Source organism: Eulemur rufifrons, chromosome 4 (assembly GCF_041146395.1).
Source record: "Eulemur rufifrons isolate Redbay chromosome 4, OSU_ERuf_1, whole genome shotgun sequence".
Lineage (NCBI taxonomy): Eukaryota > Metazoa > Chordata > Mammalia > Primates > Lemuridae > Eulemur > Eulemur rufifrons.
In genome coordinates, this window is record NC_090986.1 from 69,178,924 (window position 1) to 69,195,129 (window position 16,206).

The 16,206-nt window shown below is 37.4% G+C and overlaps 1 protein-coding gene across 1 annotated transcript in view; it reads right to left on the reverse strand.

Annotated features, from left to right (window-relative positions):
- Positions 1–16,206, reverse strand: part of FREM2 (FRAS1 related extracellular matrix 2) — a 144,147-nt gene that overhangs the window by 20,191 nt on the left and 107,750 nt on the right. Inside the window, exons 7-15 of the mRNA XM_069467310.1 lie at positions 14,268–14,417; positions 12,375–12,584; positions 10,832–11,029; positions 9,655–9,819; positions 8,941–9,123; positions 5,815–5,945; positions 3,922–4,080; positions 2,334–2,637; positions 276–407 (exon numbers count right to left, since the gene is read on the reverse strand). Coding sequence (XP_069323411.1) covers positions 276–407; positions 2,334–2,637; positions 3,922–4,080; positions 5,815–5,945; positions 8,941–9,123; positions 9,655–9,819; positions 10,832–11,029; positions 12,375–12,584; positions 14,268–14,417 — 1,632 coding nt within the window. The remainder of the gene's footprint in view (positions 1–275; positions 408–2,333; positions 2,638–3,921; positions 4,081–5,814; positions 5,946–8,940; positions 9,124–9,654; positions 9,820–10,831; positions 11,030–12,374; positions 12,585–14,267; positions 14,418–16,206) is intronic.

Below are 16,206 nucleotides of genomic sequence, written 5' to 3' on the forward strand. Positions count from 1 at the left end.
TCATAGAAGCTAGCATATTAGCCAAAGTTTTGTTTTATTGTGTTTGGACAGGTATTACGTTTATGTAATTTTATTAAAATAAAGAATGTTTAAATTGCCAGACTTTTAAAAACTGGGTGGAACAAAGCAGAAACAGTTGGAAGAAGCAGGACTTGAAGCTCAAGTTGCAAGTTGAACACTTTTTAAAGCTTGGTTGTTTAGAAGATTAAGTAAAATAAAGCAGGTAATGAGGAACCCAAAACCCTTCCACGCATTTGCTTACCCAAGTCACCTACCGTCCATGTGTGGCATCGTGACAGTGAGCTTGATAAGGTTTGTGTGGTCTGGGTCCTCGGGGCCCGAGTAGCGCAGTTTAGCTGAGAACGGCTCTGCCCCCACGACCCCAGGCACGCGGGGCTGGCAAAGACCTCGAGGGAAAATGAACATATTTGTGATAAACGAAGATTATAGATAATGGTTAAAGAATATCTTAAAAATAGAAACTATTATTTTCTACATATTTTAACATCCTCTATGGACTAGGGCGTGGCTAAGAGTGGATATTGTAAGAGAACAGAACACCATGGTCTAAGAAGCAATCACAGCAGATGGTTTAGTGGCCACTTAACATTTTAGAGATTTAAAAAGTCTGAGAAAGAAATAGTTACCGTTCAATGTGATTTAATAGGTGTTGGTCCTTCTAGATCATGATCATAGTCACAAGATTATTTTCATATAAAGTATGAACAGATACTATAGAAATGATTGAAAGCAAATAGGAAAAAAAGTAAGTGTAGTTAAACTAAGTAAATTAGATTTTTACCCTAGAATAATATATGTATGATTAGTTATAAAATAGACATTATTTATAAGTGAAAAAAACTAAAAATGCACTCATTAAAAATAAAAACTAAAGTCTCATTAAAATTAGAGAGCAAAATGGGTATAGGAGAGTTTTCTCTCTATATATAATTTCTTATAGTATGTATATTATAATTACAATCCATTTTATATCTCTCTATTTCTCTGTCTCATATCTCTCGGTGATGCTCAAGAATTTTGACATGAAACTCTTCCTGCAATATTTCCTTTAAGAGAATTGCAATGTTTTCATTTGAATATCATGGAAGGGACCAAGATGCTGGATTATAATTTCAAGAGAACTAGAAAATATATAATTTCTTTGTTATTTATACAAAATAGAAAAATAGGTATTTACTAGAATAGCAATAAAATCAGAGGCAAGTCCCAGCATCTGGGCTGTTTTATTAATAGAGAGACTCATTTTAAGGCATTTCAAATTTTTTTTTTTTTGTACCAATACAATAGTATGATTTTAAGAGAAAGTCAAAAACCATGTATTTTAATCCTATCAAAAGAGCATGTTGCTTATACATATATAAAATATATATCTCAATAAATATTTGATCCTGAATATATAATGGTGAGAAGATGGTACTTGTAACCTTTATGCAAAAAATGTTCTTCTGAATACTGTATGCAAATGGAAGCTTTAGAAATAGAATCATATACATGTAATCTTTCTTAAAAAATTGGATTTAAAAATACTTCTGTAGAGTGAAGGATTCATCTATAAACTGGATTTCTTGCCTTTCCGATGTTGTCTCCAGTCACATCCTATTGTCCACACCCAATGCATCCTTGGCTCCAGCCACAAACACAAACTCCCTTGTAATAACAAGTGTGAGCATCTGCACATCCCTCCCTCCCTGTCCCCAGCAAACTCCTACTCATCCAGCAGCCAGCTGAGCTCCCTGCATGGTGTTTGCACCCCCTGTCTGGATCTGACCCTTGCGTGCTATCCTGCTTTTTCTCCTGGTCCTTCCCCCTCTCCCTCTCACAAGCTTCCCATTTCCCTGCTTACTGTTTGCAGAATATTCCATGTTCTTTCATGCTTCCATGAGTCCTTGCTCATGCTTGTTTTCCTCCACTATTTTCAAGATTCATCTTCAGTATCTCCTCTTCGCAGAGCTTTTCCTGACCCATTCAGGGTAGAACTAATCACTCCTACTTTTGTATTTCTGTGCCCTGGCCATACTAACATTTGTCTGTGTCCTCAACTTGACTATGGATTCCTCAAAGACAAGGACCCTGTCTTATTTTCTTACTGCCAGCATAAAGCTCTGTGTATGGCATGTCATAGGTGCTCAACAAATGTGAAATGAATAAATTGTTTGTTTTCTAATCAATATTTTTGTAAAAAGGGATTTTCATTTTGAAGTGCTTACAACGTATTCTGGCATACATTTGGAAGAATTAATAACCAGAAATTAGACACTTGTGATATTCCACGGTATCACAGGGTTCTTCCTGGTAAAATGGCAACGTCCTACCTTCCTCTCTGCCAATGGTTACAACGGGGCTCATCAGCTCCAGGCCTTCGTCCCCATCGGCGTTCACAGCACGAGCCGCGCACTGCACCCGCGAGCCGGGCTGGAAGTAGATGGAGTCCAGCGTGATCATCTTGGACGATGTGAAAAAGGTGTCGAAGTCCAGTTCTCTCATGGGGCTGGTTACACCGTCAGGGCTGGCAGGTGCACTGATCAGCCATCGGTACCGTGTCAAAGTGTCATTGATACTCTCACTTGCACAAATAGAGCCTGTTTTGTCATAATCTGAATATTTGGGGTTGCAAGCCTATGGAAAACAAATAACTATATTAGGATCAAAGTAGGAGCACAATGCAGAAACTACACCTCTCAAGCTCCCTCTGCCATGTTTGCACTGCCGTTTTGCCTCCATTTCTACATGCTGTTCATGTGACTTCCTCATTTCTATGCCCAGCCATGATAGCTTCTGTGAACTTGAACTTCTATGAACTTGAATTTTGCATTTCAGATAGCTTAGATTGTACATTTCTACCTCTAACTTAATATGGGTAAAGCTGTTATTCATACCATAATCTCTTGAACCCTCAGCGTTGCCAAGCTGTTCTTGTTCACTCTCTTTCCCTCCCTCTCTTTTCCTTCCCTCCTTCCCTTCCTCTCTCATCTAACACCAGTGGGTCAGTGAACTTGGCTGATTCTCCGTTTGCAATGTTGCTCAGCTTGGTCCCTTCTTCCCATTCCGAGCACCACCTCCCTGTCTACTGCAGGGCCTTTCCTTCCAGCCCAGGGACACATTACTGCACTGCTGACCCGCCAACATAACCCCTCGGACCATCCTTCTGTGCAAGAACTCACTGCTACCCAGCAGACGAAGTCCCAGTTCCTTAATATGACATTTAAAGATTTCTATAAATTGGCACCAAATTTTTATTTCTGCCTTTCTAATTCAACAAATATTTTTAGTGTACCTATGATATGTATTTCGTTAGGGCTGCTGTGTTATAAAAATAAGTCATAGTTTTAGCTCACAAGGAGCTTCAATAAAAAGTAAGTAAAAAAAGTAGTGATAATGTGCCATTTCTCATGCTGTTCCTCTAGCTGTAGCTCATGCTGCAATCCGTTCCTCGTGGAATGACCCTCCCTTATCTGGCTCTTATCTTAAAACTGAGGGTCCCCCTGCCCACCTCCTGCCTCCCCTCACCCATGGAGATGTGGCTCTAGCTCCTCATTTATAGCATTCTCATGATAATAATCACATCTTGCCTTTTATTAGAGTTACTGATTTCTATATATTTTTTCTTCCTTATTTTTAAATTCCTTAAGTACAGAGTTCTTATTTATTTTTCCATCAGTGACAGACTCTGAGATTACACACTATGTACACATCAGCTAGTGAACATTTGTTGGGTTAAGGAAGAAAAATGGGAGCTTTGTGTGATTAATGCTGTATTTGCAAAGTTCAAAGCTGAAACCTGTAGTATTTTCCTACTTTTGCTTTCTTCACGACAACGCCAATACTACATTGGTTAAAGTTTGCAATTATTTAAAATAATGGTCTTACAATTTTCCTCCATTTTTTCAATTTCCTACTCACTGTGACACAGATGACAGGATAGCCAGACACAGGTCCAGCACTCTCCTTAGCTCTGGACGTGTCATCGTACGTCAACAGGGACACGATCTGAGGGACGGAAGGAAAAGTGACATCTGCCATGCTGTTCATTTCTTCTATATACACAATGGCTTTGGTCACCTATAAGGAAAAGATCATCATCACTGATTAAGGAAATATTAGCTTTTCTGTGCTTCAATCGTACAGGACAATACACTAGGCAAACCCCTGCCTCATTATGATGAACATTGTCATACTTGGAGCCCCTGCAGAGCAATGGGCCCCATGTGGCTTGCTGCACGTGACCTTGGCACCTTGTTCACATCTCATGGTTCCAGGGGAGGGGACCTGAGTCTGAGGCAGCTAATCCGAAGGTTGGTCAGTGGCCCTCGAGGTATCTGGACACAGATTTTTTTCTTCAATTGTGATGACAGTAGCTAAGTCTGTCTTGGGGTTGTGAAGTGGAAGTTCCATGAAAAAGTCAATCAATTGATAATGGAGGGAAAGCTGAAAGACAGCTGGAGAGAAGGGAGATCGCGGAAGTCATGGGATAGTAAGGCCTCGATGAAGCCGATGCCAGGGGTAATGAGCAAAGCTGTAAACGAGACAAGGCCAGAAGGCACCGCCTGAAACACAGGGAGAGCGGACGCTGAGTTCCAGACAGACGAGGGATCTGTGCAGCTCTGCTGCTGGACAAGGTGGCAAGAACACCTTGCCGTAAGTTTGCTCCCGAATAACTTTCAATATCTCACCACATATTACAGTTTCCAAACCTGTATTTACATGTATATTCTTAAGAGAAGCTTTTATCCCTGGAAGTAATTTGAGTGAATCTCTCTTCCTTTCACCCAAAAGTTTTATATACTACTCCATGAAAACAATATCAAAGATTCATTTTTATGTGATCAAGATATAAAAATGAATTTGATAAAGATTTTCTGCCCACACTTCTTGAATTTTAAATATGACTTGAAAAAAGGCAAGGCCCTGTGGCAGAAATGCAATTAAACAATGAAGATTAAAAAATGACAAAAATGGTAGGTCTATTTGAATCTGTTTAAGGTATCTGTAACCTAAACTTTTGTACCCCCATAATATGCTGAACTAATAATAATAAAATAAATAAATAAATAAATAAATGAAAAAAATGACAAAAATATTTTAGAGAAATAATGTTTTCAACTGGATCTCATACTAATAGCGAAACAAATATTAATAATAAAAACAATACAGTACATTTAAGTATAGATATAAAAATAGATCTGTTCCAAAATGACATGTAGTTTTAAAAATTATTTTTGCTGTAAAGGTCAAAATTCTGTTTATTTGGAGGAAAATCTGGTTGATGATATTAATGCAATATACATTAAGTAAGTGTAGAAGACAAGTTTGAGGACTATAACATTTTGGTCACAAGGCTCTGGACATCAAACTCTGATAAAGCTAATAGAAACAGGTGGGGATTTTGAGGGCTAAACAACTGTTTTGTGGGTGCAAATGCATGTTTTAATGAGTTGTGGCACTGAATTAACAGTCTCCTCTTCAAACTGAGATGATGCTTTCTCTCTGGAGGTTAATCCCAAATTCAGTCATTACTGATTGACACGGGGAAGGGAAGTGGGCTAGCATGGGGCCCAGTGACTCTGGTCCTTGAGTTTCTACAAACATGATTTTTCAACGAAAGGGATAAGAATTTCTTGATTGTGACATAATCAGAACAAAATTTACTTAGGTGGTGAAAAGGAATTATGCATGTCTCTTTCACGTAAGGCTCGTGCAAAGTCTCCTCACTTTGTTGTATACTAGTGACAGCTCATATGCATTTTCTCTGACAAAATGCTGGCCATGAATTTATAGACACGCTGCTTTACTTACCTGAGTCTCTGCTATCATATTTTCATCAGGTTTTAGGTGAACGGTGAAGGCCTCTCTCATCTCTCTTACCCCATCAAAGATGACTTCAATTTCAACATTGTGCTGGGTTTCTCCTTCCTTAAACTCGATTTCTGCAAATGTAAAGTCACAGATTTAAATCTTTTGCGTCTGAACATGGGAAGTTTTTTGCTACGCTTTTTTGCGTGTGGTCTGCAATGAGAAATACATTTTACATTGTGGCCCAGTGTATTTATGTGCGTGCACATGTGTGTGCAAAGCAGAGCCAGAAGTTTAACATCACTTATTCTTACTCCATCTATGCATTACACTCTGATATTTTCTATTCTCTTCTATTTTATCTAAAAGAAAATTCTAATCATAAGATATTGATTTGTTGGCCCACAGTTTGAAATGACGCTCACTTATGGGACAACAAGTAGTTTTACTATTAGGACATATCAGATAAAATCACCTGTCATTCTTCAGAATTTCCAAACCAATAGAACTCAAGTCAAATGAATGAGATCACAGGTATATTCAAATGCGAATGATATATACATTATGTACACATGTAGGAAAGTTGGATATAAAATTTTGAGTTTTTATACAATGTCAAACTATATTTCAAAAAGCTACCTTTTGTTATTGTTCTTGGAAACTCAGAAAAGTTGCTTTAGATAAATGTTAGCATTTTTTTCCCTTGCCCCATCTCTCTCACTAAAAAGAATTGCTTCATTGTCATGAAAATTGAATCTGATTATCAAAATCCTTTTCTTAACCATACATTTTGAAATTATTAAAACATTAAAATTATTAGATTTTATTGAACTCATGACTAACCGCTGACTGTACTGCTAACCTTGGAGAAACTCTTTTGTTGGTTTTACTATACCTTTGGAGATACTGTTTCAAATAAGCAAATACAAAGAATATAAAGCATAATCATTCCAGTTAGAGGAGATAACAGTTGCTGCTTTCTGATGTAATTGCAGTTCAATCATTATAATTCGAAATTATAAATCTTTTAGAGTCTGGAAGAAGAAAATGCATCTCCAGTGAATTTTACTTTGTGTACTTCCATTTTTTAATTATCAGGTACAAAGAGGATTTTTTTCTCTTTATCTTTAAAGATAAAGACTTTTTTATCTTTAAAATTAGTTTTCTCTGTTTCTAGGTACAGCAGTTTTTCCCATCAGCCTTAGTGTATCCTTTGAGCCTATCAGTCCTTGGCTTCTCAGACCCTGAGAAAACTTGTGGTTCTTATTCCAGGGAATGAAGATAGCTGATCATTGTTGGCCTACTAATTTGTTTGGTTTCACCTATATAAGAAGACATTAAAAAATTAGTTTCTAATACTTAAAAGTCTGGGGATTTTATAAGAAAATGCAGATTTCTGAGTTCTTTTGCACCTTTCTACATGGCAACAGTCTATGACGTTACAGGCTTTTCTCAAGAAAGGAATGGACTTGCTGGTTTAATGACATGGCAATAATTCCATTTTTCTCTCCCATTTCCCTTGCTTCTCTCATTTCCATGGCTTGTCCTAGCCTTGTAAACATTAAAGGTTTTGTAACCCCCTGAGTTATACAAACCAGATTTCTAAGACATTAAAAAATTAAATATTTACCTTAAATATTTAAATTATTGTTTCCTGATAGTACACTTGCTAGATGATAGTCAAGTTTTGTCATTCACATTTACCTTTATCTGTTACTTTAGACTTCTTCAGCACACAAAAAATTTCAACTTTTATTCTATATTTAATTTTTTTCTACTTATTTGCAAAAGGCTGACCTTAATTTGAACCATAAAAGGAAATACTAGGATGTTCCTGAAAAAAAATCCTTAAATTTTTATAATAAATCTTATAAACAGCATGTTGACATGTATGGGATAAAAGAGACAAGTTGATTTGATATTATTTAACTTTTTTCTGACTTTATTTGCCAGTGATTTACTAGATAGCTATAATTTTCTTTCTGTTTTAGCAAAAAGAATCATTTTATTTCTAAGAAAAACCATTTCTGTTAAAGGTCGTATTATCAATATTTAGAAGGTTTCTCTTTCATGTAAAATCTGCTCATTATAGAAAGACATTTTAGATTTCATAATCCACTAGCTAATCAGTTTTATTTTCTTTTGGCTTATATGTGATTTACTTTAAATATATTATTATTCCTAGAGAATAACCTTAGGATAACGTAGATATTCTATAGTGGTTTATCAAATTTTTATTATTATACACAAAGAAAATACAAGCTCCTTTGTAGAAGATGCTATTGTTTTCTATTGCCTCATTAACTTCATTACTGATTCAGTAATACCTATCAGTCACTTTCTAAATTTTGTTTGCAAGTTAGGAGATCAAGACGAACACCTGAAGTGCTATGATGTTCAGGAACTAACCTCTATTGGTAGTTAAAGTGGTTAAGTCGGGTGATTAACTACATAGTGGTTAAGTAGAACTCCAAATAATTCATAAACTTATGGACATAAATTTATGTTTATTCCATCAGCAAATAATTCCAAAAGAGAGTGAGCAAGAGAGAAGAACTGATTTGTTTTAATTACTGATAAAAGTAAACAGAGAAATGGTCCCAAACTTTGCAGGAGGAGAGGGATAGAAAGCATTCCTAAGAGGCTTTTAAGTCCCGGAGAATTCACAGTCTCTGTGGTTGGTCTTTCACCATACTTTTACTGTCCTCTGTTAACACAAAATTTTCTAGCTTTAGCTTTGGACCGCTAGTGTTCTCTAAGTTAAAACAGATTATCATCCCACTATCATGCATATTTCAATGTAATAGAAAATTACAGGAAAATTATTACTTGATATGTGATTACTATAACAAAGGCAGAACCAGTAAAATGTTAAAGTAGACTCAGAACAGAAGGTCATCTAGCACATCTAAAAATTTCCTGAAGTCCTAACACCTGTACCCTGTAAGTCATAAGGGAAAATCCTGGAAATAAATGTCATTGTTTCCATATTTCTGAAGATGAACTGAAAACAGTGTGCCTATTTTTTTTTCAATAGGATGTTTCTCCTCTTTTTCTTGAGGGCGCCAGCACTAACACACAGCGTTGGCAGGAGCCATCCGGGGACAGTCCCCGGGAGGCCCGTAGTACCTTCTGACACGGGGTGATAGTCTTCTCCAGAGGTGGCAGAGCCGTCCTTGGTGTGGACTCTCACAATGGAAACCTTCGAAGTGTCTCCTTGGCGGATCACTGGAATTCTGATGACCACTGACTCTCCTGGTTCTTTGGGTTCGGTGACACTAAACTTGGTTTCTCCAAATTTAATAACAGTCTCTAAAATTGTGGGAAACACAGATAAATGGAATCGTTAGTAAAGGGAATGCTTCTTCCCCATTTCTCGTGTTTCTTTCTATGTAGGAGGAGCTTAATTGCTGTTACAGTCCTGGCTTCTCTCTGTCTCCCACCCAATATTGGTGGTTTGTGTGAAAGGAGAAGCTGACACCTGTGGCCCAGCTCCTTCCTGGGAATTAAATAGCTCCTGGAGAGAGCATGTGCTCTGGGCTGTCCCTATGTGCCCTAAATTATATGGTAACAGGCCACTGAAAAGGGGAGGGGAGGGAGAAAACCGTTGGCCTGTGAACCTTTAGGATTTGGTGTTTAAGTATAAGTCATGTTCTCCAACATCAACTTTTTCAGTTTTAATGGTTTACTTTGTTCCCCATTTATCTTAGTCTTTTTCCTATTGCTTAATTGCTTAAAAACCCTAGTCAGAAAGAGGCGGTTATTTTCTGAGCCACCTACACCTTTAACATGGGTAGATTTCAGTTCCCAATTTATAGCTGAGCACAAGAAATGGCCTCTTACTATCAGCATCATCCCGGATCCTTATCAGAGTTTCATTTTGTTCACCAACCGCAGCCCCAAAGGGGGAGCTGCTTTGCGGGGTGCCCAGTACCAGGCGGAGCTCCTCCACCTCCTCGTAGAGTATGTCGTCCATCAGCTCCAGGACACAAGGCTTTTCAGTCTCCCCTGGAACAAGAATAATGTCAGAAGGTCAATCACATCCCATGGGCCAAAGGGCCACATCTGCAACTAGAACGTCTACACTGCAAAGGCAAGGATATTACTTTTTTCCTGCTGTACCAGTGCAAACAATAGTGTTTGGCAAACAATAAGCCTTCAATAGGTATTTGCTGAGGAAGTGAATAAATGTTTGAATACATTCAATGTCAGGCCCTTATTTGTACAGAGACTTTCCTTTGTTCTTGTCTTGAAGTTCTGTCTCTTGTCTTAGAAAACAAGGGAAAACATAAATACCAATTTTGTTTATGAATTTCTAGCATTATGATCAGGAAGCAAAGTTAGCATCCTTGGACTGGTTGATAATTGTTAATTTGATCTCAATACTAGTTTCTACTGTTACTAACTTTTGACTTACTGAACAAATCATTGAGCCAAGAACAGTGAGGTCTTTGCCTCTAAAAAGTGGGACCAGTATTATATCTTGAACTTTCCCCTATCTAATTAACAATTCTTTAAGATATTTTTAATGGCTATAAAATATACCATCGTAGGGATGTCCAAATAAATAATTGTCCAACTGACCATTTGTTTTCAATCTTCCATTATTATAAATAACTTTGTGATACACATGCACATAAGGAAATCTTTCTAAGGCACTGGATACACATTAAAAATATTGTGTCTATTTCCTTTTATTTCATTCCATTTAAATATTAAGTTTAATTCCCATCATTGTGAAATCTATGCATTTGATATATTCTTTTCCACTAAGTTTTGAATAAATAATATAGCACATCACTGGAGTGATGCTAATACAGAATACAGTTATTTAACACAGAAACTGAAAGGGCATTCATTCAACCTGCTAAAATCTACCTCACTTTATCATCATTTATTGCACATAAAACCATGCCACATGCTTGTCAAAATTAAGAAACTTGTATTTCCCTGACATATATTTCTCAACAAAGTCTTGGCTTCCTCAAGTTTCATATAAAAATTTCAAGCTCAAGCTTACCAGGGAGGAATATGATGGTGGAAACATCAGTGTTTGGGCGTTCTTCGAAGTCCATCATCACCTGTGCGGACCCCTGCCGGGTGTAACATCTCACCGAAGACCTGTACTGGCTGTCTCCACTCCTGTGGATCATTGCCACTACCTGCCCATCATTTTCACTGCCAGTATATACTCGTTCTTTGAATTGCATCTTGGGCACTGCAAGAACAAATAAACTCATGGATCAAAGTGAACAGGAATTTCCTTACAAAAAAATGACGTTTCAGAATATGTGATTTAGTGGAAAAGACAACAGACAAATGAGAAGAATTGGATCCCCACTCAGTCATTTGCCAATGTTGTGACCTTGAGTAAATCACTTAACTTTAAGAGTTTTGATTTTCCTACCTTTGAAATTCTGCCTATTTTGTGGAGTTAGGATATGCAACGAAATGCTAAAAAGTAGATAAGACCACAGACCTTAAGATATTTGTATCTATATATGTTTCTTAGTCATGAGCATTTCAGAATTTCTTGATATGAAGAACACTAAATGTTGTGCACATAATTATAAGCATAGTTTACCCAGACCATGTTGGGGAAGTTGATGATGAGCATGTGTGTGTGTGTATGTGTGTGTGTGTATAATTTTTAGCCAACACCTATGCTAGGTCAATTATGTACGGGTCTCACTGACAATAGGTTAGACTCCTTCAAGCACTGTCAGAATCATCATGGTTGAAGAGTGTTCAGAGAGCCCTGCCATGTGTCTAGCAGTTGGTTGTCTCAGAACAATGTTTTTGGCACCTTATTAGGGAAATTTCAGAAGTGTCTGGGGGAAGGAAATGACAGAAGGCGTCTTGTGTTGAGAAGTGGAAAAAGACCACTGACACTCAAGGGGGTGTGTAACTCCACGTGGTTCCACCCACCTGTGTGGAGGGCAATTCTTGAGACACAATCAAGACTGATGACGATACTACTTTCTTTCTTCAAATTTTGAGAGGAAGACTAAAAGTTTTCTTCTGAGAGCGTCTAATGCTATCAAAATAACCAGGAGAAAAGAAGATGTGGTCTGCTAGGGTATTTGTATGCATTGAGCTGTGTCCCCTGGAAATCGATATGTTGAAATCCTAATGCCCAGGGCCTGAGAAGGTGACCTTATTGGTACGTAGGGTCTTTACAGGTGAGTCATCAAGTTAAAATGAGGTCATTACTCTGTGTCCTAATCCAATATGACTGGTGTCCTCATAAAAGGGGAAAAACTGGACACAGAGACACATAGAGACACCATGGTATAAAGAGACACGGGGAAAAGAAGTCAAAGAGAGAAGCCCAGAACATCCTTCCTTATAGCCCTCAGAGGGAACTAACCCTACCAACACCTTGATTTTGGACTTCTAGCCAAAATTATGAAATGACAAATTTCTGTTGTTTAAGCCACTCAATCTATATAGTGATTATACCCATATATAAACTATATTGGATATATATAGTTTATCATTTTACTTATATATATAAACCTTAGCTTATCATTTTACTTATTATAAAATTAATAAACACTCACAATCAGAGACAGAGTCATTTATGGACACCGTGGCTTTGCTGGGCTCGCCGAGGGCTGCATTCATAGGCATACGAAGCACCAGTTCGAATTTCTCAATCCCCTCCAACACTGGCTGTCCAAGGTCATCCAGAATGACAACACGAACAGTCTGCATGTTGACTCCAGGTGCAAAATCTAAATTACGACTGATTCCCACATAGTCTGTTCCAGCTGTGATAATAATAAAAGAATGAGTTGGGTACTAACTAGATTTTTAAAAAAAGAAAGAAATTATGTAGATGTATTTATAATTCTTTTTTTAATAAATAGTACAAAAAGTACATTTACTGAAATGCAATAGTATTTACATGGTTATTGATGTGGTAGATCAAAGAAAAGGTTCTGAACTTTATTATCTAATGGCTGGACTTTGGATTAATTAGTTTAGCTTTCTGTGTGACAGTTCCTCTATCTTTACTTTGAAATCCTCTAATAAAGTTTATAAAAATCAGTACATAAATAAAATGTATATGATCATCATAAATTACATATGAAATATATACATTTAAAATTTTGTTAACATTAGTTAAATATCTATATTTCTTTCCTGGAGCCACTACAGGACATCCTATGTAGGTGTGAGGTTGCCCGTTGGTTAAAGCGACACGTCTCAGTTATAAGCTCCGTCCCCTACACCCACTCGCCCCGGCCACAGGTGGTGAGAGCAAGCTTCTATTCTCGGAGATGTATTTGATCTTTGATTTAATACTTTTCAGACCAGTGGGTACATATCTAATATTGATACTTTCATTTATCACTAAAGTGCTTAAGAATAAAACTGGCCTTTCCTCTTTAATCACTCCATAAAGACTGAGAGTAGAGGATAGTTCAGTATTGTTGCTTTTTTCTTTGTTTTCATACCTTTTGCTCTTCTGTCATTTTGTATCTACTTTACCTCTGAATGTAAAACCGTGTTTGAATTCATCTGTCTTTAATTCATTTTTAAAAAATATCTGTATCTCCTTGCAGCTCTTTGTGTAACTTTTCCTTTTCTTCTGCTTCTTCCCCTTTGTTCTCATTTCTCTCTCTCCCTCCCCTCATCTCTGATTTGAATTTGTCTCCTAAAAAAAACTAATGTGGCTAAGCACAGGTTTACTGGGAACCTACTACATGCAAAGCACTACGCTGCTTCTACTACATTGAAAAAGTTAAAACCTAAGGGTGACTTAAAATGCTGTGACCCTGATTACTTTCTCTGGTGAATGTGTGATGTGTGTGTGACATACATGTGTGTTCACGTGTGTGTGTACATGAGAAAGAGAGAGTTTGAATCACTGGTCATTTAGAGGGAAAAAAAAAGAAATTTTGAATCCTATGCTTGCTCTAAACTTCATGATCAACTTTTTGGAGATACAGACCCCAGAATAAAAGGGAGGTATGTGCTAGCTGGGACAGTTGTGTAACAAAGTGTGGGAAAAGCCTTTTGGATCTGAAGTATTTATGGGGACACGTGGTTTAAATGAGGAAGGAGCCAAGTGAAGACATATACCTGCATGACACTTAAATGTCATTAGATTCCTGTGAGGGTGGTCAGCCTATAATGTCGTAACCCTCAACAATGTTAGATTTGCCAAGAGAAGAGACCCAATTCATGCAAATGTAGGCATTCGAATTTAGAGTCTTTGACTCTTAATTTGCAACCCAACCTCTGATTCATGGCCCTCAACTGTACCTTCTCATTGTAGCAAAAAAGGCCTAGATTTACCTCCTAGATAGTATTAAATATAATTTCAAAAAAATACATTCAGCCAAACTGCGATAAAAGAAATGAAATATTTAAGCTTTAAAGGCATTTATGTCCCGGTAGTTGAAAACTGCAGAACAATCAAAGAGCTGACGTAGGAAACCACTCACCATCTGCAGAGGGAGGCTCCGTTTTCCGAGATCTCACCGTGACACTGGAAGACCGGGACAGGTCGGGGCCGCTTCTCCACACCCGCACTTCCACGTGGCCGGCACTCTCATCCACGGAGTACGCCACGTCGCCAAAGTAGAAGATGGGCTCTGTTAGGAAAAGAACAGAACCATTTCTGTTATTTTTATGTCTTCACATTCAACTCTATTATCATCATATTCTTTTAGTAAGATAACATCTCTATAATCTTTAGATTTATACAGTTTTCAGGTTAAAATATCACTGCTTAAAAACAAATATACATATGGTAAGGTGCCTAATGGAATATTCGAATCTTGAGGCATAAGAGTTTGTCCCCCATATGTGGGATTATAAACGGCTTCTAAATGTACCTCCTGGTGGCTTAGCTGAAAAAGTATAATAGAACCAAATGAAACAAAGCACATGAGACTGAAATTTTTTAAGTTTGGCTCAGCCACTCATTTTATCATTTTCTATGAAATTTCTACTCTGGAACAGATATGTAGCTATTTGCATGATGCCATCTTCCAATCCATTGGATTTGGGTTTAATCCACTGTATTTGGGTCTGTTATAACCATTAGAGTTAAAACCTATTGGAGTAACTAGATTAAATATGTATAATTACCAGTCCTGAAGACTTTAGGGAGATCAGGGACTGGTTGTAGGTTATTTGTAGAGTTTTGGGGATGAGGTATAACAGCTGTTATTATATTACATGTTTCACTAAATAATCTCATACTAAGAGGTTAACATTTATCCTAAACACGTATGAAAAGGATACAACGTAGATCACTAAACTATGGCACATGCTTTGAGGACATGGTATTTTTCTCCAGTATTAATGATGAATTTGAACTGATATAATCATTGTTTCCTGTTTGATTCTACCTGTGACCAACAGTTTACCTTATGGTATAACTGCCAGAGGTCTGAGGTGTAGTAGTCAGCTAATGAACAAAGAAAACTGAGAGATAATTTGTGAGCTTACTTAAAAAAAAGAACTTATATATTTTGAAATGTATATAGGCTCATAGGAAGTTGCAAAAATGCTATTTACCCATTGAGCTTATTTTACAAAAAATCATTAACAAAGATAAATTAATTGAGTGAACACACACAAGGTAAACAGCCCTTGGACTTGAGACATTCTAGTCATTTGTCTCTGGTCTTACAAGATTCAAAAGGACTAAATCTGAAAGGACATGCAACTCACATCACTATTCCTTAAAACACAAAGCTGTTAAAGAGATGATGTCATATTTCAGAGCATCCAGCTGAATTCTCAAGCACACAAAATCAAGCAAAACCCTACAACAATGTTCACAAGCCATTTGGAAAGCCAAAGGAAATCCATTTTGTGCACTGCTCAAGTTGAGTACAAATTCTTTATTTCCCTGCCCCAAATAAACCACCTGTATTAAAACTGCAAAGGTTTGTTTTCTTCGTTTCTTCATATGGTAGCCATTATAAAAGAATCACATAGCTCCCCTGAGTTCTTGAATAATACGAAACAAACCTTGGAAATTTTGTTTGCATATTTTGGTTCAGGGGGTGATAAATCTGCCTGCAGCACAGCTCACTCCTTCCCATCCTTCCACCTTGGACGGTGCCAGGGCATGTGAGGGCGCATGTACAAATGAAGGCGTTATCTGGCTAACCTCTGTCAAAGCAGCCTCAACCACCAGCCAGTGCATTCCTGACATTTCTCACTCCTAAGCAGGGGGCAAAGGTGAAGACAGAGAACCCAGCAAATGCTTATTCTGACCAGATGGCCAAACCAGGCACGTCTGTCTGTCTTTTAAAAGGCTTTTATAATTATCATGGAGGCTTGATCATCTGCATCCAACTAATGATCTCTCCAAGTCTCCTCACATTCCTGGCAAACCGTATCATCACCCAAATTAGGTTTCTGAGT